This window comes from Rhinoraja longicauda, chromosome 1 (assembly GCF_053455715.1).
Source record: "Rhinoraja longicauda isolate Sanriku21f chromosome 1, sRhiLon1.1, whole genome shotgun sequence".
Taxonomy (NCBI): Eukaryota; Metazoa; Chordata; class Chondrichthyes; order Rajiformes; family Arhynchobatidae; genus Rhinoraja; species Rhinoraja longicauda.
Genome location: NC_135953.1, coordinates 141,904,634 through 141,928,785, shown reverse-complemented (window position 1 = coordinate 141,928,785; position 24,152 = coordinate 141,904,634). Strand labels below are relative to the sequence as shown.

Genomic DNA, 24,152 nt, shown 5'->3' with positions numbered 1-24,152 from the left:
ACGAGCAGGGTTTTGTAAAGCAACAGACAAGCGGAAAGAGGCAAGTGCAACATGCAGGAAACAGTGAAAGGTCTCTTCACATAACAGGAAGCGATGCAGTGCCGTTACCCTGAGGTTCGTGCAAGGTCACATCTTCATCATTACTGATGCTTTAGACCAGCCTTGGAAGCACAATCTCCACACCTGCGGCTACCACTAAACGTCTGCCATCCATGTATTATCGGCATGTGGTCCGAGCGAGACACAGTGAAACGGTATTGTTTGCATGCTACCCAGGCAAATAACACTCACATCAGTACAATCAAACTACACCATTTTCAAATATCCTTTCCAATAGCGAAAGGCCTAGATATTTTGGGCTCCTTATCTAGGGTTGCCAACTGTCCCGTATTAGCCGGGAACATCCCGTATATTGGGCTAAATTGGTTTGTCCCGTACGGGACCGCCCTTGTCCCGTGTTAGGCCCGGGTGGCACTGTGGGCATGGACGCTGTGGGCCCGGACACTGTAGGCCTGGAGGCCCGTGAGTCGCCTAACGGAGGATGCGTAGCCGGCGGCAACCATTGGTGGAGAGGGAGCACGTGGCCACTGGCTGGGTGAGGTCACGTGGGGCGCAGGGGGGTGACATCACATTTTGAGAATGATCAGCCATGATCACATTGAATGGCGGTGCTGGCTCGAAGGGCCGAATGGCCTCCTCCTGCACCTATTGTCTATTGTCCCTTATTTGGGAGTGAGAATGTTGGCAACCCTATTGGAGAGGGTCCAGAGGAGGTTTACAAAAATGATCCCAGGAATGATGAGTGTTTGTCGGCACTGGGCCTGTACTCGCTGGAGTGTAGAAGGATGAGGGGGGACCTTATTGAAACGTACAGAATAGTGAGCGGCCCGGATAGAGTGGGTATGGAGAGGATGTTTCCACTAGTGGGAGAGTCTAGGACCAGAGGGCACAGCCTCAGATGTAAAGAACGTACACTTAGAAAGGAGATGAGGAGGAATTTCTTTATTCAGAGGGCGGTGAATCTGTGGAATTCATTGCCACAGACGGCTGTGGAGGCCACGTCAGTGGGTAATTTTAAAGCGGAGATTGACAGATTCTTGATTAGCGCGGGTGTTAAAGGTTATGTGGAGAATGCAGGAAAATGGGGTTGAGAGGGAAAGATAGATCAGTCATAATTGAATGGTGGAGTAGACTCGATGGGCCGAATGGCCTAAATCTGCCTCGATGACATGAACTTGCCCATAAAACAGGTAGTGTCCCTTATTTGGGAGTGCGAAAGGTGGCAACCCTGGTCATAGGAGCATGATGAGGCCATTTGGACCATTGAGTATAGAGATGGTTGAAAACTCCAAGTTCCTAGGAGTCAAATCACCAACAACTTCTGGACCGCCCATACTGAAGCAACGACCAAGATAGCACACCAACACCTCTACTTCCTTAGAAGGCTTAGGACCATCGGCGTTTCCCCTACAACTCTCACCAACTTCTACAGATGCGCCGTACAAAGCATTTTATCAGGATGCACCACAGCTTGGTTTGGGAACAGCTCCATCCAAGGCCGCCAGACATTACAGAGAGTTGTGGACACAGCCCAGACCATCACACAAACTGGATTCACACAGCAGTCTGAAGAAGGGTCCCGACCCGAAACGTCACCCATTCCTTCTCTCCAGAGATGCTGCCTGACCCGCTGAGTTACTCCAGCACTCTGTGTCCATGTTCTCCAGAGATGCTGCCTGACCCGCTGAGTTACTCCAGCACTCTGTGTCCATGTTCTCCAGAGATGCTGCCTGACCCGCTGAGTTACTCCAGTATCTTGTGTCTATCTTCAACCTCCCTTCCATTGACTCCATCTACACCTCACGCTGCCTCGGCAAGGCCAGCAGCACAATCAAGGACCAGTCTCACCCCGGTCACTCCCTCTTCTCCCCTCTCCCATCAGGCAAGAGGAACAGAAGTGTGGAAACGCACACCTCCAGATTCAGGGATAATGACTACCTCATTGGTGACCCTCGGACTATCTTTGATCGGACTTTGATCTGACTGGATAGCACGCAACTAAAGCTTTTCGCTGTACCTCAGTACACGTGACAATAAACTAAACTGAACAGCCTACTACACCATTCAATCATGGCTGATGTATCTCTTCCTCCTAACTAGGGTTGCCAGCTTTCCAACTCCCAAATAAGGGACAAAAGGTGACGTCACCTCACCCAGCCAGCGGCCACGTGCTCCCGCTCCACCAATGGCGGCCGCCCGGGCCGGGAGGCGGGTTGCTAAGCAACCTCTGCCAGGCGAATACACTCGGCTCTGCTCCCCGAATACACTCCGTTAGCCCACTGTGCCCCCCGGGCCTAATACGGGACAAGGGCGGTCCCATACGGGACAAACCAATTTAGCCCAAAATACAGGATGTCCCGGCTGATACGGGACAGTTGGCAACCCTAGTCCAAACCCCATTCTCCTGCCTTCTCCCTATAACCCTTGACACGCGTAATAATCAAACATCTATCTGTCTGTGCCTTAAAGACCTCCACTGACATGGCCTCCCCAGCTGCCTGTGGCAATGAATCCCACAGATTCATCACCCTCTCGATCTACCGCTCCCTGTTCCACGTTCTACATCCATCACAGTCTGTGTCGACATTCCCTCACAGCCTCTGAGCTTCCGAGCCCCGCTCCCAAAATCCAAACCACCCAAAACTTCACTGGAAATTTGGACGGATGAGAGGGGATCTTATAGAGACGTTTAAAATTATAAAAGGACTGGACAAGCTAGATGCAGGAAAAATGTTCCCAATGTTGGGGGAGTCCAGAACCAGGGGCCACAGTCTAAGAATAAACGGGAGGCCATTTAAAATGGAGGTGAGAAGAAACGTTTTCATCCAGAGTTGTGAATTTGTGGAATTCTCTGCCACAGAGGGCAGTGGAGGACAATTCACTGGATGGATTTAAGAGAGAGTTAGATAGAGCTCTAGGGGCTAGGGGAATCAAGGGATATGGGGAGAAGGCAGGCACGGGTTACTGATTGTGGATGATCAGCCATGATCACAATGAATGGCTCGAAGGGCCAAATGGCCTCCTCCTGCACCTGTTTTCTATGTTAAAACTGAAAGCAGCGGCAGTACCCGTGCCCCTCGCGCGCGGGGCGGCAGATGCAGCGATCGGCGTGACGGACGTTTGCTTCACCTACCTGCCACTTCCTCTGCATCACAGACGTGCTTAATGAAGGATGCTCCCCGGTCTAACACCGCCTCGTCTTCCATCCTGTAATAGCAGAAGAAAGGTTGGTCGCATTTTTCTTGCGCGGCGATGTTGGCGCCAGCGGCGGTTTTGCTGGCGGGCAGCATGTGCACCACGGCGCATTCACCCGCCCGTGACCGCCGCTCATGGCACCTTACACCCTGGCCGTTACAGTCCAGCCCGCGGCCCAGGTGTAATAAGCAAGATAATCCCCCTCTGCCCAGCCCACTTAAAGCAGATTGAGTGTGACGTGCTGTCACCTGACAGCCAACACAGTCCTCGACAACTTTAAGATGGAGATCGACACGAAAGGCTGGGGCAACTCAGCGGGCCTTCGTCTCCAGAGAAAAGGAATAGGGGACGTTTTGGGTCGAGACCCTTCTTCACACCAGGAGTCTGGTTGGGTCACCAACTGCCCCGTATTAGCCGGGACATCCCGTATTTTGGGCTTAATTGGTTTGTCCTGTATGGGACCGCCTTTGTCCTGTACTAGGCCCAGGGAGCGCTGTGGGCCTGGAAACTGTAGGCCCGGATGCTGTAGGCCGGGACACTGTGGGCCCGGACAGTGTAGCCCCGGATACTGTGGGCCCGGGGGCCTCTGTAGGACCGGACAGTGAAGGCCCGGACAGTGTAGGCCCGGACAGTGTAGGCCCGGACAGTGTAGGCCCGGACAGTGTAGGCCCGGACACTGTAGGTCCGGACAGTGTAGCCCCGGACATTGTGGGCCCGGGGGCCTCTGTAGGACGGACACTGTAGGCCCGGATAGTGTAGGCCCGGAGGCCCAGGTGCTGCCTAACGGAGGTTGCATAGCAACCCGCCTCCCGGCCCGGGTGGCCGCCATTGGTGGAGCGGGATCACGTGGCCGCTGGCTGGGTGAGGTCACGTGGGGCGCGGGGCGGTGACGTCACCCTTTGTCCCTTATTTCGGAGTGAGAAAGTTGGCAACCCTATCCAAAGGAATAGTCGTTGAGTTGGTAGCAGAGGAGGCAGTGCAGCAAAGATCTCGTATGACTATGGCCCCTTGATCCAGCATCTCCGCTAGTGGAAACATGGAAATGCGGCACGGTGGCGCAGCGGTAGAGTTGCTGCCTCACAGCGCCAGAGACCCGGGTTCCATCCTGACTATGGGCGCTGTCCGTATGGAGTTTGTACGTTCCCTCCGTGACCACGCGAGGTTTCTCCGGGTGCTCCGGTTTCAATCTACATTCCAAAGACGTGCAGGTTTGTAGGTTAATTGGCTTCTGTAAATTGTAAATGGTCCCTAGTGTGTGTAGGATGGTGTTAGTGTACGGGCGATCGCTGGGCGGCACCCTGTATCTCTAAAGTCTAAAGTAAAGAACACAGAACAGTCCAGCACAGAACTGTTTATGTATGTGCTGTTATGTTTGTGTGCCATTGTACGTTCGTTCTTAGTACCTGAACTGATGTACAGCACTTTGGCCAATGTAGGTTGTTTTTAAATGTGCTGTACAAATAAAATTGACTTGACTTGACTTGACCACAATGTCTACCTTAAACAGAGGCCAACTAACTCTTATCTACCTGCACCTAATGCATGTCCCTCCATTCCTGCATATACATAATCCTAGTCTGTCCAACCTCTTCCGATAGTAAGGTTGCCAACTATCTCACTCCCAAATAAGGGACAAGGTGACGTCACCGCCCCGCGCCCCACGTGACCTCACCCAGCCAGCGGCCACGTGCTCCCACTCCACCAATGGCGGCCACCCAGGCCGGGAGGCGGGTTGATATGCAACCTCCGTAAGGCGGCCGCCATTGGTGAGTGGGAGCACGTGAACGTGAGCGAGGCCGGGTGTGTGTTCACCTAACGGAGGTTGCATAGCAACCCGCCTCCCGGCCCGGGTGACCGCTATTGGTGAGGTCACCTTGTCCTGTATTTGGGAGTGAGATAGTTGACAACCCTAGCTCTATGTTATCCCGCTTTTAAAAGACCTTTGGACAGTATATGGATAGGAAAGTCATAGGCAGGGAAGTCATGGATAGGAAGGGTCTTGACCAGAAACGTCACCATTCCTTCTCCCCGGAGATGCTGCCTGACCCGCTGAGTTACTCCAGCACTCTGTGTCCATGTGCTCCAGAGATGCTGCCTGACCCGCTGAGTTACTCCAGCACTCTGTGTCCATGTGCTCCAGAGATGCTGCCTGACCTGCTGAGTTACTCCAGCACTCTGTGTCCATGTTCTCCAGAGATGCTGCCTGTCCTGCTGAGTTACTCCAGCTTTTTGTGTCTGTCTTAGGAAAGGTTGAGATGGCTTAGGGCCAAATGCAGCCAAATGGGTTGGCATGGACGTTTAGTTTAATTTAGAGATACATTTAGAGTTTGTAGGTTAATTGGCTTGTTAAATGTAAAAATTGTCCCTACAATACAGTAGGATAGAGTTAATGTGCGGGGATCGCTGGTCGGCGCCGACCCGGTGGGCCGAAGGGCCTGTTTCCGCGCTGTATCTCTAAACTAAACTATCTAGACTCCATCTCCCCTGACTCTCAGTCTAAAGAAGGGTCTCGACCCATTCCTTCTCTCCAGAGATGCTGCCTGACCCGCTGAGTCAGTATTTAGTGTCTCACTGCCAATCTTGGTTTAGTTTAGTTCAGAGAAACAGCGTGGAAACAGGCCCTTTGGCCCACCGAGTCCACGCTGACCAGCCATCACCCGTTCACACTGGTTCAATGTTATCCCACTTTGTCATCCACTCCCTGCACACTCTATGGACAGTTTACAGAGGGACGATTAACCTACAACGGCTGATCTCAAAGTCAGTTTGAACAAAGATCCTGCTGCAAGATCGAGCCTTCTCAAGATTAACATTAATGGAGAGTTTTGACTCGCGTTGTACTGAATGCAGCAACAGCACAGGAACACAACAACCAGCAGGCTTCCTGTGCTGCGATCCACTAACCTTGCCCCTCATATTATGGTACACATTGTCACACTGTGTGGTGGCCAGAACACCAATCTGGTTCACAGTGGGGCAGGACTGGGCACTCAATATCACAGCACACTGAACACACGGGAAGGATAAGGAAGCTGGACGTGGGCAGTACTGATTAAAGGGAATATGGGAGAGAGAGGGGGGGGGAGGAAAGAGGGGGGGGGGGGGGGGGAAGAGAGAGAGAGAGAGAGAGAGAGAGAGAGAGAGAGAGAGAGAGAGAGAGAGAGAGAGAGAGAGAGAGAGAGAGAGAGAGAGAGAGAGAGAGAGAGAGATGAGAGAGAGGAGAGAGAGAGAGAGAAGAGAGAGAGAGAGAGAGAGAGAGAGAGAGAGAGAGAGAGAGAGAGAGAGAGAGAGAGAGAGAGAGAGAGAGAGAGAGAGAGGAGAGAGAGAGAGAGAGAGAGAGAGAGAGAGAGAGAGAGAGAGAGAGAGAGAGAGAGAGAGAGAGAGAGAGAGAGAGAGAGAGAGAGAGAGAGAGAGAGAGCGAGAGAGAGAGAGAGAGAGAGAGAGAGAGAGAGAGAGAGAGGCCACGTGCTCTCGCTCCACCAATATCGGCCGCCTGGGCCTACAGTGTCAGGGCCTACAGGGTTCCGGGCCTACAGGGTTCCGGGCCTACAGGTTCCGGGCCTACAGGGTTCCGGGCCTACAGGGTTCCGGGGCTACAGGGTTCCGGGCCTACAGGGTTCCGGGCCTACAGGGTTCCGGGCCTACAGGGTTCCGGGCCTACAGGGTTCCGGGCCTACAGGGTTCCGGGCCTACAGTGTCAGGGCCTACAGTGTCAGGGCCTACAGTGTCAGGGCCTACAGTGTCAGGGCCTACAGTGTCAGGGCCTACAGTGTCAGGGCCTACAGTGTCAGGGCCTACAGTGTCAGGGCCTACAGTGTCAGGGCCTGCAGTGCCCCCCGGGCCTAATACGATTCAAGGGCGATCCTGTACGGGATAAACTAATTTAGCCCATAATTTGCGATGTCCCGGCTAACACGGGACAGTTGGCAACGCTACTGCGGGCACGGTCTGACCTAATGACTGTTTCCAACATTTGTGGGTTCTGTGTGTTTATCCGATTTCAATGGAGAGTTTTGCTGAGATAATGGCTAGATCCAACCAATGCCTGGCTATGGACGTGGCTTATGGACTGCTGTTGACAAGGTGCCATGCAGCCGGCTTAGCGGACAAATTCAGTTTAGGCTTGATATACAGCGCGGAAACAGGCCCATCAGCCCACCGGGTCCGCACCGACCAGCGATCCCCGCACATTAACACTATCCTACACCCACTAGGGACAATGTTTACATTTACCAAGCCAATTAAACCTGCAAACCTGCACGTTTGTTGCGTGCTAACCAGCCAGCAGAAAGACGATAGATGATTACAACCGAGCTATCCACAGTATACAGATACAGGATAAAGGGAAGTGCAAGGTAATGTCCAGTAAAGTCGGATTAAAGATAGTCCAAGGGTCACCAATGAGGTCGATGGGAGGTCATTGGCCTGCTAATGTCAGGAACAAGGAGACTACAGAGAGTGGTGGACACTGCCCAGTCCATCACTGTACTGACCCCCCCACCATCGAAGGGATCTACAGGAGTCACTGCCTCAAAAAGGCAGCCAGCATCATCAGAAACCCACACCACCCTGGCCACACTCTCACTGACCCACACCACCCTGGCCACACTCTCACTGACCCACACCACCCTGGCCACACTCTCACTGACCCACACCACCCTGGCCACACTCTCACTGACCCACACCACCCTGGCCACACACTCACTGACCCACACCACCCTGGCCACACTCTCACTGACCCACACCACCCTGGCCACACACTCACTGACCCACACCACCCTGGCCACACTCTCACTGACCCACACCACCCTGGCCACACACTCACTGACCCACACCACCCTGGCCACACTCTCCACTGACCCACACCACCCTGGCCACACTCTCACTGACCCACACCACCCTGACCACGCTCTCATCTCACTGCTACCATGGGGAAGAAGGTCCAGGAGCCTGAAAACCGTGACCTCCAGGTTCAGGAACAGCTTCTTCCCAGCAACCATCAGGCTCTTGAACATTGCACAACACTGACCTCAGCGACTGTGATCTTTGGACTTCCATGGACTTTGGTTTTGGTTCTACTAGGGACACTGTTATGGCTGCAATTAGTGATGATTCATTTATAGTATTATTACAGTCAGAGTGATACAGTGTGGAAACAGGCCCTTCGGCCCAACTTGCTCAAGCCAACCAACATGCCCCATCTACACTAGTCCACCTGCCTGCGTTTGGCCCATATCCCTCCAAACCTGTCCTATCCATATACCTGTGCAACTGCTTCTTAAACGTTGTGTTAATGTGATGAATGCATATTTATTTGTGCTGCTGGGCCTGTTTCCATGCTGTTCAGCTCAATATAAACTATCAGATGGCTGGTCACTTCAACTTTGCTGTCAAAGGATCTTGCATTACAATAATGATCTCAGTATTAGTGTCTCACTACGAGGGCTGGCTGCTGTTAGTGGTGATTAATTTATTGCATTATTAATAGACTCAGAGTCACACGGCATAGCAACTAGGGTTGCCAACAGTCCCGTATTAGCCGGGACATCAGTATTTTGGGCTAAATTGGTTTGTCCTGCACGGGACCGCCCTTGTCCGTATTAGGCCTGGGGGGGCACTGTAGGCCCGGACTGTGTAGTAGGCCCGGACACTGCAGGCCCGGACAGTGCAGGCCCGGACAGTGCAGGCCCGGACAGTGCAGGCCCGGACAGTGCAGGCCCGGACAGTGCAGGCCCGGACAGTGCAGGCCCGGACAGTGCAGGCCCGGACAGTGCAGGCCCGGACAGTGTAGGCCCGGACAGTGTAGGCCCGGGCGCCGCCTAACGGAACTTGCGGCCAACATTGGTGGAGCGGGAGCACGTGGCCACTGGCTGGGTGAGATCACGTGGAGCACGGGGCGGTGACGTCACCTTGTCCCTTATTTGGGAGTGAGATAATTGGCACCCCTAACGGCAACAGGCCTTTCAGCCCAACTTGACCAAGTTGAGCAGCATATGCCCCATCTACACTGGTCCCACGTTTGGCCCATATCCCACTAAACATTTCCTATCCAAGTACTTGTCCAAATGTGTTTTAAAAGTTGTTAAGAGTAACTGCCTCAACTACCTCCTCCGGCAGCTTGTTCCATACACCCACCACCCTCGATTAAAATATTTCCCCTCTGGTTCCTACTAAATCTTTCCTCTCTCTCCTTAAATCCATGTCCTCTAGTTCTCGATTCCCCAACTCTGGGTGAAAGACACTGTATTTTCACCCAATTTATTCCTCTCATAATTTTATACACCTCTACAAGATCACCCCTCAGCCTCCTGTGCACAAGCAATAAAGTCCCAGCCTACTCAACCTCTGGAAACATCCTCATAAATCTTGTCTGCACCCTTTCCAGCTTAATAGTGTCTTTCCTACAAAGAAACTGATGCTGGTTTATACCAAAGATAGACACAAAGTGCCAGAGTAACTCAGCAGGTCAGGCAGCATCTCTGGAGGAAAAGGATGAGTGATGTTTCAGGTTGGGACCTTTCTTGAAACTATGAAGAAGGGTATCTATCCATGCCACTATCCATGTTCTCCAGAGATGCTGCCTGACCCGCTGAGTTACTCCAGCACTCTGTGTCCATGTTCTCCAGAGATGCTGCCTGACCCGCTGAGTTACTCCAGCACTCTGTGTCCATGTTCTCCAGAGATGCTGCCTGACCCGCTGAGTTACTCCAGCACTCTGTGTCCATGTTCTCCAGAGATGCTGCCTGACCCGCTGAGTTACTCCAGCACTCTGTGTCCATGTTCTCCAGAGATGCTGCCTGACCCGCTGAGTTACTCCAGCACTCTGTGTCCATGTTCTCCAGAGATGCTGCCTGACCCGCTGAGTTATTCCTGCTCTTTGTGGTTATCCACAGTTCCTTCCTACACAAGGTTTCAAATTCACTCACCACAGTTCCCTCTAAAGATTCATATCTTACATTATCCTCAAAAGACCCGTAGAAAGCATTTTATCAGGATGCATCCCAGCTTGGTTTGGGAACAGCTCCATCCAAGGCCGCAAGAAATTGCAGAGAGTTGTGGACGCAGCCCAGACCATCACACAAACCAACCTCCCTTCCATTGACTCCATCTACACCTCACGCTGCCTCGGCAAGGCCAGCAGCACAATCAACGACCAGTCTCACCCCGGTCACTCCCTCTTCTCCCCTCTCCCATCAGGCAAGAGGTACAGAAGTGTGGAAACGCACACCTCCAGATTCAGGGACAGTTTCTTCCCAGCTGTTATCAGGCAACTGAACCGTCCTCTCACCAACTAGAGAGCGGTCCTGACCTCCCATCTACCTCATTGGAGACCCTGGGACTATCTGTAATCGGACTTTACCCTGTATCTGTACACTGTAGACGGTTCGATTGTAATTGTGTGCAGTCTTTCCACTGACTGGTTAGCACGCAACAAAAAGCTTTTCACTGTATCTCAGTACACGTGACAATAAACTAAAACCTGGTCCTGGGATAGTGCAGCACGATGTGTCTACCTACCCCAGCCCACTAGGTCACTGCAGCTAGGGATGCCAACTTTCTCACTCCCAAATAAGGGACAAAAGGAGCACCCCACGTGACCTCACCCAGCCAGCGGCCACGTGCTCCCATTCCGCCAATGGTGGCCGCCCGGGCCGGGAGGCGGTTTGCTACGCAACCTCCGTTAGGCGAACACACTCGGCCACGCTCCCCGAACACACTCCATTAGCCTACACTGTCCAGGCCTACAGTGTCCGGGCCTACAGTGTCCAGGCCTACTGTGGCCCCCGGGCCTACAGTGGCCCCCAGGCCTACAGTGTCCGTATCTACAGCATCCGGGCCTACAGTGTCCGGGCCTACAGTGGCCCCCGGGCCTACAGTGTCCGGGCCTACAGTGGCCCCCAGGTCTACAGTGTCCGTATCTACAGCGTCCGGGCCTACAGCAGCCCCCGGGCCGAAAGTGTCCGGGCCTGCAGTGGCCCCCAGGCCTAATACGGGACAAGGGCAGTCCCGTACGAAACAAACACATTTAGCCCAACGTCGGGATGTCCCAACTAATACGGGACAGTTGGCAACCCCAGCTGCAGCACTGTGTGTCTACCCCTGACTGTTGTGGCAGTTAACCCCAGGCGCTGGGACCAACCTGTTGACCCGTCCACTGACATTGTCCGGGGGATTAGTGCCGGTGAACAGGTTTAGCTACAATCCACAGGCTCATTAACAGCACATTGCCACCTCCAAGCACCACACCATGCAGTGATGACAACAGAACAATAGGAAGCTCTTCCCCACTGGGAACAAAGGGCAACCTACAGGTCACCCTCGCCCCAGGCAACTGTACAAATGAGTGAGGGCACGATTTACACTTAGAGTTACAACGTGGGAACAGGCCCTTCAGTCCATCGAGTCACGGGCGCGCAGCGGTAGAGTTGCTGCCTTACAGCGAATGCAGCGCCGGAGACCCGGGTTCCATCCCGACTACGGGTGCTGTCTGTACGGAGTTTGTACGTTCTCCCCGTGACCTGCGTGGGTTTTCTCCCAGATCTTCAGTTTCCTCCCACACTCCAAAGACGTGTAGGTTTGTAGGTTAATTGGCTTGGTAAATGTACAAATTGTCCCTAGTGGGTGTAGGATAGTGTTAGTGTGCGGGGATCGCTGGGCGGTGCGGACCCGGTGGGCCGAAAGGGCCTGTTTCCGCACTGTATCTCTAAACTCCGCACCGACTAACGATCACCCCGACACTAGTTCGATCCTACACACGAGGGACAATTTACACTTTACAAAAGCCAAATAACCTACAAACCTGCACATCATTGGAGCACAATCCTCCCATAAGCTAGGGCACTGTCCGATTCACCTCCACCCCATTGCAGACATTGGACTTTGTCTGTGGAGCTGATGCGCTACAATGCAATCTATATTCTGCGCTCTGTATCAGCCCCTTTGCTCCACCTGTTGTACTGGAGTCTGGCGTGACTGTACAGTATTTGTGCATCGTATTATCTGATCTGTTTGGATAGCTTGCTTTCCATAAAGCATTTCACTGCACCTCGGTCAGTACACGCGACAATTATAAATCTAAACCGTTCAGAAGCCTGATAACAGAGGGGAAGAAGCTATTCCTGAGTCTGGTGGTGCGCGCTTTCAAGCTTCTGTACCTTCTGCCGGACGGGAGCGGGGAGAAGAGGGAATGACCGGGGTGAGAATCTTCCCCACTCTCAAAGGGAAAAGCCTACCCACGTCAACTCTGTCCGTCCCTCTCAAAATTTAAAAAACCTCTATCAAGTCCCCCCTCAACCTTCTACGCTCCAAAGAATAAAGACCCAACCTGTTCAACCTCTCTCTGTAGCCTAAGTGCTGAAACCCAGGCAACATTCTAGTAAATCTCCTCTGTACCCTCTCCATTTTGTCGACATCCTTCCTATAATTTGGCGACCAGAACTGCACACCATACTCCAGATTTGGCCTCACCAATGCCCTGTACAATTTCAACATTACATCCCAACTTCTATATTCGATGCTCTGATTTATAAAGGCAAGCATACCAAACGCCTTCTTCACCACCCTATCCACATGAGATTCCACCTTCAGGGAACAATGCACAGTTATTCCCAGATCCCTCTGTTCCACTGCATTCCTCAATTCCCTACCATTTACCCTGTACGTCCTATTTTGATTTGTCCTACCAAAATGCAGCACCTCACACTTATCAGCATTAAACTCCATCTGCCATCTTTCAGCCCACCCTTCCAAAAGGCCCAAGTCTCTCTGTAGACTTTGAAAATCTACCTCACTATCAACTACTCCACCTATCTTAGTATCATCTGCATATTTACTAATCCAATTTGCCACACCATCATCCAGATCATTAATGTAAATGACAAACAACAGTGGACCCAACACAGATCCTTGGGGCACTCCACTAGACACTGGCCTCCAACCTGACATACAATTGTCATCCGTTACCCTCTGGTATCTCCCATTCAGCCATTGTTGAATCCATCTTGCAACCTCACTATTAATACCCAACGATTTAACCTTCTTAATCAACCTTCCATGTGGAACCTTGTCAAATGCCTTACTGAAGTCCATATAGACAACATCCACAGCCTTGCCCTTATCAATTTCCCTGGTAACCTCTTCAAAAAATTCAAGAAGATTAGTCAAACATGACCTTCCAGACACAAATCCATGTTGACTGTTTCTAATCAGGCCTTGATTATCCAAATAATTATATATATTGTCCCTAAGTATCTTTTCCATTAATTTTCCCACCACAGACGTCAAACTAATAGGTCTATAATTGCTAGGTTTACTTTTAGAACCTTTTTTAAACAAAGGCACAACATGCGCAATGCGCCAATCTTCCGGCACCATCCCTGTTTCTAATGACGTTTGAAATATTTCCGTCATAGCCCCTGCTATTTCTGCACTAACTTCCCTCAATGTCCTAGGGAATATCCTATCAGGACCTGGAGACTTATCCACTTTTATATTCTTCAAAAGTGTCCGTACCTCCTCTTCTTTAATCCTCCTAATTTCCATCACTACTCTACTTGTTTCGCTTACCTCACATAATTCAATATCCTTCTCCTCGGTAAATACCGAAGAAAAGAAATTGTTTAATATCTCCCCCATTTCTTCCGGCTCAGCACATAGCTGTCCACTCTGACTCTCTAATGGACCAATTTTATCCCTCACTATCCTTTTGCTATTGACATATCTGTAGAACCCCTTGGGGTTTACTTTTACATTACTTGCCAAAGCAGCCTCATATCTTTTTTTCGCTTTTCTAATTTTCTTTTTAAGATTCCTTTTACATTCTTTATATTCCTCAAGAACCTCATTTACTCCCTGCCGCTTATATTTATTGTATATCTCCCTCTTTTTCCGAACCAAGTGTCCAATTTCCCTGGAAAACCACGGCTCTTTCAAATTATTATTCTTTCCTTTCCACCGAACAGGGACATAAAGACTCTGTACTCTCAAAATTTCACCTTTAAATATCCTCCATTTCTCTATTATATCCTTTTCATAAAACAACAATTTCCATTTCACTCCTTTTAAATCCAAAAACAACTCACCTCTATGCAGCAAAATAACTGCAGGTGCTGGTTCAAACTGAACTCTAGACTCTAGAGTTGCTGGAGTAACTCAGCAGGTCAGGCAGCATCTCAGGAGAGAAGGAATGGGTGACGTTTCGGGTCGAGACCCTTCTTCAGACTGAGGTCAGGAGAGGGGGCGGGACAAAGATAGGTTGTAATGTGATCAACATCCATCCATTCCTTGCATACCTGTGTGCAAGGCTTGTCTGCAAGCCTCTTAAACACCACTATGGTATCTGCCTCCACCACCACCCCTGGCAGCATGTTCCAGGCCCCCACCTCCCTCTGTGTGAAAATATTTGCCCCACACATCTCCTTAAAACTTTGCCCCTCGCACGTTACACCTATACCCTCCAGTATTGCATTTGTTCATTCTGGGTAAAAGTTTCTGTCTACCGGAATTATGCCTGTCATCATTTCATATCGACACAGAGTGATAGTGTCCCACTTGCCTGTGTTTGGTCCATATCCCTCCAAACCTGTCCTATCCATGTACCTATCCATGATATATATTTTTAGAGATACAGCGCGGAAACAGGCCCTTTCGGCCCACGCCGACCAGTGATCCCCGCACATTAACACCATCCTACACCCACTGGGGACAATTTTTACATTTACCAAGCCAATTAACCTACAAACCTGCACGTCTTTGGAGTGTGGGAGGAAACCGAAGATCCCGGAGAAAACCCACGCAGGTCACGGGGAGAACGTACAAACTGCGCACAGACAGCACCCGTAGTTGGGGATGGAACCCGTGTCTCCGGCGCTGCATTCGCTGTAAGGCAGGAACTCTACCGCTGCGACACCATGATATATGGAAAGGCAGGTTGTGTAAACAACAGATCAAAGCAGACGATGATAAGAAAATGAATGGTTCATTGTTGGCCAAGAGAAGGTGACAATGAGGCCTACAAACAGTCATATTTAATCAAGAGGCCAATGGAACTATGCTGCAGGAAGGAACCGCAGATTAAACCGAAGGCAGACACAAAATGCTGGAGTAAATCAGCGGGACAGGCAGCTAGTGTTGCCAACTGTCCCGTATTAGCCGGGACATCCCGTATTTTGGGCTAAATTGCTTTGTCCCGTACAGGGCCGCCCTTGTCCCGTATTAGGCCCGGGGGGCACTGTAGGCCCGGACGCTGTAGGCCCGGGCGCCGCCTAACGGAGGTTGCATAGCAACCCGCCTCCCGGCCCGGGCGGCCGCCATTGGTGGAGCGGAGCACGTGGCCGCTGGCTGGGTGAGGTCACGTGGGACGCGGGGCGGTGACGTCAGCTTTTGTCCCTTATTAAGGAGTGAGGAAGTTGGCAACCCTCGTTCGATCCTGACTAAGGGGGGCTGTCTGCACCGAGTTTGAAGAGAAGAACCTGGTGACATTTGGAGTCGAGACTCTTCTTCAGACTGAAACTAGTCAGAGAATTAGGATGGGAGGGAAAGCAAGGGTTATCTGAAGTTGGTGTAGTCAATGTTCATACCGCTGGGGTGTAAGCTACCCAAGCAAAATACGAGGTGCTGTTCCCCCAATTTGCGCTGGGCCTCACTCTGACAGTCTCTTGTGTCTCTCTCATTGCCCATGGCAGTGGGTTGATGCTACCCTGCCCAGCGGGCAAATAATCCACCATTTAAGGTCACGAGTATTATAAGAAAATAACTGCAGATGCTGGTACAAATCGATTTATTCACAAAATGCTGGAGTAACTCAGCAGGTCAGGCAGCATCTCGGGAGAGAAGGAATGGGTGACGTTTCGGGTCGAGACCCTTTTTCAGACTTTAAGGTCACGAGATCGGTGAGACGATACACATTCGGACAATATCGGGATAGTCATAGAAACACAGAAAAATAGGTGCAGGAGGAGGCCATTCAGCCCTTCGAGCCAGCACCGCCATTCACCGTGATCATGGCTGACCATCCACATCAGTAACCCGTGCCTGCCTTCTCCCCATATCCCTTGATTCCGCTAGCCCCTAGAGCTCTATCTAGCTCTCTCTCACACAGACATACTCACCCACCCAGACACACTCGCTCACACACACACAGACATACACACACACAGACACACACACTCACACTCACACACAGACACTCACACAGACACTCACACTCACACACTAACAGACACTCACACACACACACACATTCACACTCACACACAGACACTCACACACAGACACTCACACACACAGACACTCACACACACACACACAGACACTCACACACACAGACACACACACACACACACACACAGACACTCACACACACAGACACACACACACACACACAGACACACACACACACACAGAGACACACACACACAGAGACACACACACTCACACACACAGACACTCACACACACACATATACACACAGACACTCACACACACAGAAACACTCACACACACACACACAGACACACACACTCAGACACACACACACACACACACACACACACACACACACAGACACTCACACACACAGACACACACACAGACACTCACACACAGAGACGCACACACTCACACACTCACACTCACACACACACACTCACACACTCATACACAGACACTCACACACACAGAAACACTCACATACAGAGACACTCACACACACACAGACACTCACACACACACAGACACTCACACACACAGAGACACTCACACACACAGAGACACACACACACACAGAGACACACACACACACACACACACACACACACAGGGACACTCACACACACACACACAGACACTCACACAAACACACACACACACACACACACACAGACACTCACACACACAGAGACACTCACACACAGAGATACTCACACACACCGAGACACACTCACTCACACATACAGAGACACTCACTCACACACAGACACTCACACACACACAGACACTCACACACACAGACACACACACAGACACACACACACAGAGACACTCACACACACACAGAGACACTCACACACACTCACACACACACAGAGACACTCACACACACTCACACACACAGAGACACTCTCACACACACACACACACACACACACACACTCACACACACCGAGACACACTCACTCACAAACACACTCACTCACAAACACACTCACACACAGAGACACTCACTCACACAGACACACTCACTCACAGAGACACAGACACTCACACACAGACACACTCACTCACACACACACACACAGACACTCACTCACACAGAGACACTCACACACACCGAGACACACTCACTCACACACACACTCACACACAGAGACACTCACTCACACACAGACACTCACACTCAGGCACACACATATAGACACACTCACACACAGACACACTCACTCACACACAGATACACACACTCACAGATACACTCACAGATACACACTCACATAGACACACACACACAGATACACACTCACTCACAGACACACTCACTCACAGGCACACTCACTCACACAGTCACACTCACACAGACACTCACACACACTCACACAGACACACTCACTAACAGACACTCACACACAGGCACACTCTCACACACACACACAGGGACACACTCACACACAGGGACACACTCAGAGACTGACACACAGTTACACACACAGGGACACACTCGCTCACTCACACACAAGGACACACGCACTCATACAGACCCACACAGCCACACTCACTAACACACACACTCACACACATATTCACACAGACACACTCGCTAACACACACTCACACACAGGGACACACACACTCACACAGACACACTCACTCACACAGATACACTCACTCACACAGACTGACACACGTACACAGACTAACGCACACACACACACACACACACACTCAGAAACACCCTCAGGCACAGACACACACACTCAGCCACACATTCAGAGACTGGCACACACAAATACACACTCACACAGTGACACACAGACACACACATACACACAAACACCCTGACAGATACAGACACACACAGCGATAGATAAGCGTAGACCTGTGTATACAAACCCTCTCACACACAGATACACACACGCATGCACTGATATACAGACACACCACACATGTATACACACGTATACACACACACACAGCTCACACACACGAAACAGACGGACACACTCAAAGTTCACAGTTCCCTCTTGCTCACACACAGACATGTTTCTCCTCCTCACAGTTCGCTCACACACAGTTCTCTCCCTCTCTTACACACGAGATCTCTCTCACAAACAGAGCTCTCTATCTCTCTCACACGCACCTCACATCCCTCTCCCCCCTCACACACAGCTCACTGTCTCTCTGTGTCTGTGTCTGTCTCTCTCTCTCTGTCTGTCTCTCTCTCTGTGTCTGTCTCTCTCTCTCTCTCTCTCTCTCTCTCTCTCTCTCTCTCTCTCTCTCTCTCTCCCTCTCTCCCTCCCTCCCTGTCTCTCTCTCTCTGTCGCTCTCTCACACACACAGATAGACACAGTTCGCTCTCTCCCTGCCCCTCTCTCTCACTCATGGAGTTCTCTGTCCCTCACACACACACACAGAGTTCCCTGTCTCTCTTTCACACATAGACAGAGTTCGCTCTCTCCCCCCCCCACAACACACACAGTTCACTCTCCCCCCACACACACAGTCACACACACACCCCACACACAGTCACACACACACCCCACACACAGAGACACACACACACCCCACACCCACACACCCCACACACGCCACACACCCCACACACAGAGACACACACACCCCACATACACACACCCCCCACACACACACACCCCACACAGTCACACACACACCCCACACACACACACCCCACACACACACACACCCCACACACAGTCACACACACACCCCACACACACACACCCCACACACACACACACCCCACACACACACACACACACCCCACACACACACACACCCCACACACACACACACACCCCCACACACACACACCCCCCACACACACACCCCACACACACACCCCACACACACACACACACCCCCACACACACACACCCCCACACACACACCCCACACACACACCCCCACACACACACCCCACACACACACACACCCAGTCCCTACCTCTCTCAGTCTCCCACACGCGGCGCTCGCTGTAAGTTCACACAAAGACCCGGTTTCTCCACCTACCTGTTGCCGGCGCCGGCAGCTCCTGTGTCCCGGGGTGTTCAGCCTCTACCCCTACCCCTGCCCAGCCTCACACCATGTGGCTCACAACTCCACACACCCGGGGATGGAGCACCCCTGGGCTGGGCTGGGCTGGGAGAGAGAGTGAGTGTGTGTGGGAGTGAGTGAGTGAGTGAGTGAGTGAGTAAGTGTGGGAGTGTGGGAGTGCACTGAGCCTGTGCCTGCCCCCCCCTCTCCCTCCAACACACACTCTCCTGGTCTGAGCTGGTCTGGGAGTGTGTGTGAGTGTGTGTGTGTGTGAGTGAGTGAGTGTGCACTGTGTCTGTGAGTGAGTGAGTGAGTGTGTGCACTGTGCCCCCCTCTCCCCTCCAACACACACACTCCTGGTCTGAGCTGAGCTGGTGTGTGAGTGTGCACTGTGCCTGTCCCTCTCCCCCTCCAGCTCACACTCCTGGTGTGAGTGTGCACTGTGTCTGTGCCTGCCTCTCTCCTCCTCCAGCTCACACTCTCCACACTGTTTTATTTCCATATTTAAAGAGCGAACACGTCACCGAGCGAAGTGGGAGGCAAGGTTTGAGAAGGGTCAAAGTGCCCCCTCCCTCTCTCTCCCCCTCTCTCACTCTCCCTCCCTCTCTCTCCCCCTCTCTCTCTCTCCCTCCCTCCCTCCCTCTCCCCCTCTCCCCCTCCCCCCTCCCTCTCTCTCTCCCCCCCCCCCCCACCCTTCCCCATTGCAAGGAACGTTCTCACTGATCGTTCCTGTGTTTTGAAATTGGGATCCTAGCGAACTAACCACATCCACAAATGTGCGTGAGAGAGAGAGAGAGAGTGTGTGAGAGAGTGTGTGTGAGTGTGTGAGAGAGTGTGTGTGTGAGAGAGAGTGTGTGTGTGAGTGTGTGTGAGTGTGTGTGTGAGTGTGTGAGAGTGTGTGTGTGAGTGTGTGTGAGTGTGTGTGAGAGTGTGTGCATGAGAGTGAGAGTGCGTGTGAGAGAGAGTGTGTATGTCTGTGAGTGTGTGTGTGTGTGAATGTGTCTGTGTGTATCTGTGAGTGTGTGAGTGTGTGTGTGTCTGTGAGTGTGTGTGAGTGTGTCTGTGTGTGTATCTGTGAGTGTGTGTGAGTGTGTGTGTCTGTGAGTGTGTGTGAGTGGGTGAGTGTGTCTGTGTGAGTGTATGAGTGTGTGTGTTGGTGAGTGTGTGTGAGTGTGTGTCTGTGTGTGGGGTGTGAGTGTCTGTCAGTGTGTGTCTGTGTGAGGTGTGTATCTGTGTGTGTGTTAGTGTCTGAGTGTGGCATTGCAAACGTGTTTGTATGAGAGTGTATCTGTGAGTGTCCGTGTCAATATATATGTGAGCATATCTGTGCAGTGTGTGTGTGTGAGTGTGATCTCATAGAAACAGAAAATAGGTGCAGGAGGAGGCCATTTGGCCCTTCGAGACTGTACGCACCGCCATTCATTGTAATCATGGCTGATCATCCACAATCAGTAACCCGTGCCTGCCTTCTCCCCATATCCCTTGATTCCACTAGCCCCTAGAGCTCTATCTAACTCTCTTTTAAATTCATCCAGTGAATCGGCCTCCACTGCCCTCTGTGGCAGAGAATTCCACAAATTCACAACTCTGGGTGAAAACGTTTCTTCTTATCTCAATTTTAAATGGCCTCCCCTTTATTCTTAGACTGTGGCCCCTGGTTCTGGACTCCCCCAACATTGGGAACATTTTTTTCCTGCATCGAGCTTGTCCAGTCCTTTCATAATTTTATACGTCTCTATAACATCCCCTCTCATCCTTCTAAGCTCCAATAAATTGTAAGCCTGGCGGCAACTGCCCACACACACACTGCACTGTCCCAGAGTGGTAGAACCACACACTGCACTGTCCCAGAGTGGTAGAGCCACACACTGCACTGTCCCAGAGTGGTGGAGCCACACACTGCACTGTCCCAGAGTGGTGAAGCTACAAACTGCACTGTCCCAGAGTGGTCGAGCCACACACTGCACTGTCCCAGAGTGGTAGAGCCACACACTGCACTGTCCCAGAGTGGTAGAGCCACACACTGCACTGTCCAGAGTGGTAGAGCCACACACTGCACTGTCCCAGAGTAGTAGAGCCACACACTGCACTGTCCCAGAGTAGTAGAGCCACACACTGCACTGTCCCAGAGTGGTAGATCCACACACTGCACTGTCCCAGAGTGGTAGAGCCACACACTGCACTGTCCCAGAGTGGTAGAGCCACACGCTGCACTGTCCCAGAGTGGTAGAGCCACTCACTGCACTTTCCCAGAGTAGTAGAGCCACACACTGCACTGTCCCAGAGTAGTAGAGCCACACACTGCACTGTCCCAGAGTAGTAGAGCCACACACTGTACTGTCCCAGAGTAGTAGAGCCACACACTGCACTGTCCCAGAGTGGTAGAGCCACACACTGCACTGTCCCAGAGTAGTAGAGCCACACACTGCACTGTCCCAGAGTGGTAGAGCCACACACTGCACTGTCCCAGAGTGGTAGAGCCACACACTGCACTGTCCCAGAGTAGTAGAGCCACACACTGCACTGTCCCAGAGTGGTAGAGCCACACACTGCACTGTCCCAGAGTAGTAGAGCCACACACTGCACTGTCCCAGAGTGGTAGAGCCACACACTGCACTGTCCCAGAGTGGTAGAGCCACACACTGCACTCTCCCAGAGTGGTAGAGCCACACACTGCACTGTCCCAGAGTGGTAGAGCCACACACTGCACTGTCCCAGAGTGGTAGAGCCACACACTGCACTGTCCCAGAGTGGTAGAGCCACACACTGCACTGTCCCAGAGTGGTAGAGCCACACACTGCTCCAGGTGCTTCTGCCTTAGCTGCGCTCTGATTTCCACATCGGATATTTACTTTCCTGCCCCACAGTCTCTCTTCCTTTCATGGAATTTTCTTCAACGCGTCAGTTGTTGTTTCAAAATAAAAGTGCTTTTGGTTAATGACCGTCAGGTCAAGTTCATTTGTCACACACACATACACGATGTGCAGTGAAATGAAAGTGGCCATGCCTGCGGATTGTGCAGAAACCACAAACACAATAGAACACAACACAAAAAATAAATTAATGCAGTAAATTAGTCCCTGGTGATATAAGAGTTAACAGTCCTGTTGGCCTGTGGGAAGAAACTCCGTCTCATCCTCTCTGTTTTCACAGCGTGACAGCGGAGGCGTGTTTGCCTGACCCTTAGCGGCTGGAACAGTCCGTTGCTGGGGTGGCACAAGTTGAGATCAAGGTCTTCAATGTGAAGAAGGGTCTCGACCCGAAACATTTCACCCCTTCCTTCTCTCCAGAGATGCTGCCTGACCCGCTGAGTTACTCCAGCACTCTGTGTCCATGTTCTCCAGAGATGCTGCCTGACCCGCTGAGTTACTCCAGCACTCTGTGTCCATGTTCTCCACAGATGCTGCCTGACCCGCTGAGTTACTCCAGCATGTTGTGTCTCACCACGGTGTAAACCAGCATCTGCAGTTCCATCCTACACTCTTCAATGTGACTTGTCTCCAAGTTTAGATAATCAACACACACCCTCCACACACACACACACACACACCACACACACACACACACCACACACACACACACCCCACACACACACACCCCACACACACACACACACACACACACACCACACCACACACACACACACACACCGCACACACACACACACACACACACACACACACCCCACACACACACACACACACACACACACACACCACACACACACACACACCCCACACACACACACACACACACACCACACACACACACACACCACACACACACACACCCCACACACACACACACACACACCCCACACACACACACACACACCCCACACACACACACACACCCCACACACACACACACACACCCCACACACACACACACACACCCCACACACACACACACACCCCACACACACACACACACACACACCACACACACACACACACACACACACACACACCCCACACACACACACACACACACACACCACACACACACACACACACCACACACACACACACCCCACACACACACACACACACACACACCACACACACACACACACACCCCACACACACACACACACACACACACACACCCCACACACACAAACACACACACACACACACCACACACACACACACACCACACACACACACACACACACACACACACACCCCACACACACACACACACACACACACCACACACACACACACACACCACACACACACACACCCCACACACACACACACACACACACCCCCCACACACACACACACACCCCACACACACACACACACACACACACACACCCCACACACACACACACACACACACACCACACACACACACACACACCACACACACACACACACACCCCACACACACCCCACACACACCCCACACACACACACCACACACACACACACACCCCACACACACACACACACACACCCACACACACTCACACACCACACACACACCCCACACACACACACACATCCCACACACACACAAATACAAAATACACACACTCACACACGCAAAACACAGGCAAAACACTCACTCACACATGCAAACCACACACACTCACGCATACATTCACACACACATTCATT

The 24,152-nt window shown here is 51.8% G+C and overlaps 1 protein-coding gene across 4 annotated transcripts in view; it reads right to left on the bottom strand.

The window, feature by feature from the left end:
* LOC144597902 (electrogenic sodium bicarbonate cotransporter 1-like) overlaps positions 1-20,067 on the bottom strand; it is a 176,072-nt gene extending 156,005 nt beyond the window's left edge. For all 4 annotated transcript variants that reach the window (XM_078407694.1, XM_078407675.1, XM_078407703.1 and 1 more), the window contains exons 1-2: positions 19,498-20,067; positions 3,194-3,267 (exon numbers count right to left, since the gene is read on the bottom strand). In XM_078407694.1, the coding sequence (XP_078263820.1) occupies positions 3,194-3,266 (73 nt within the window). In that variant the 5' untranslated portion in view covers position 3,267; positions 19,498-20,067. The remainder of the gene's footprint in view (positions 1-3,193; positions 3,268-19,497) is intronic.
* Between the last annotated feature and the right edge of the window lie 4,085 nt (positions 20,068-24,152).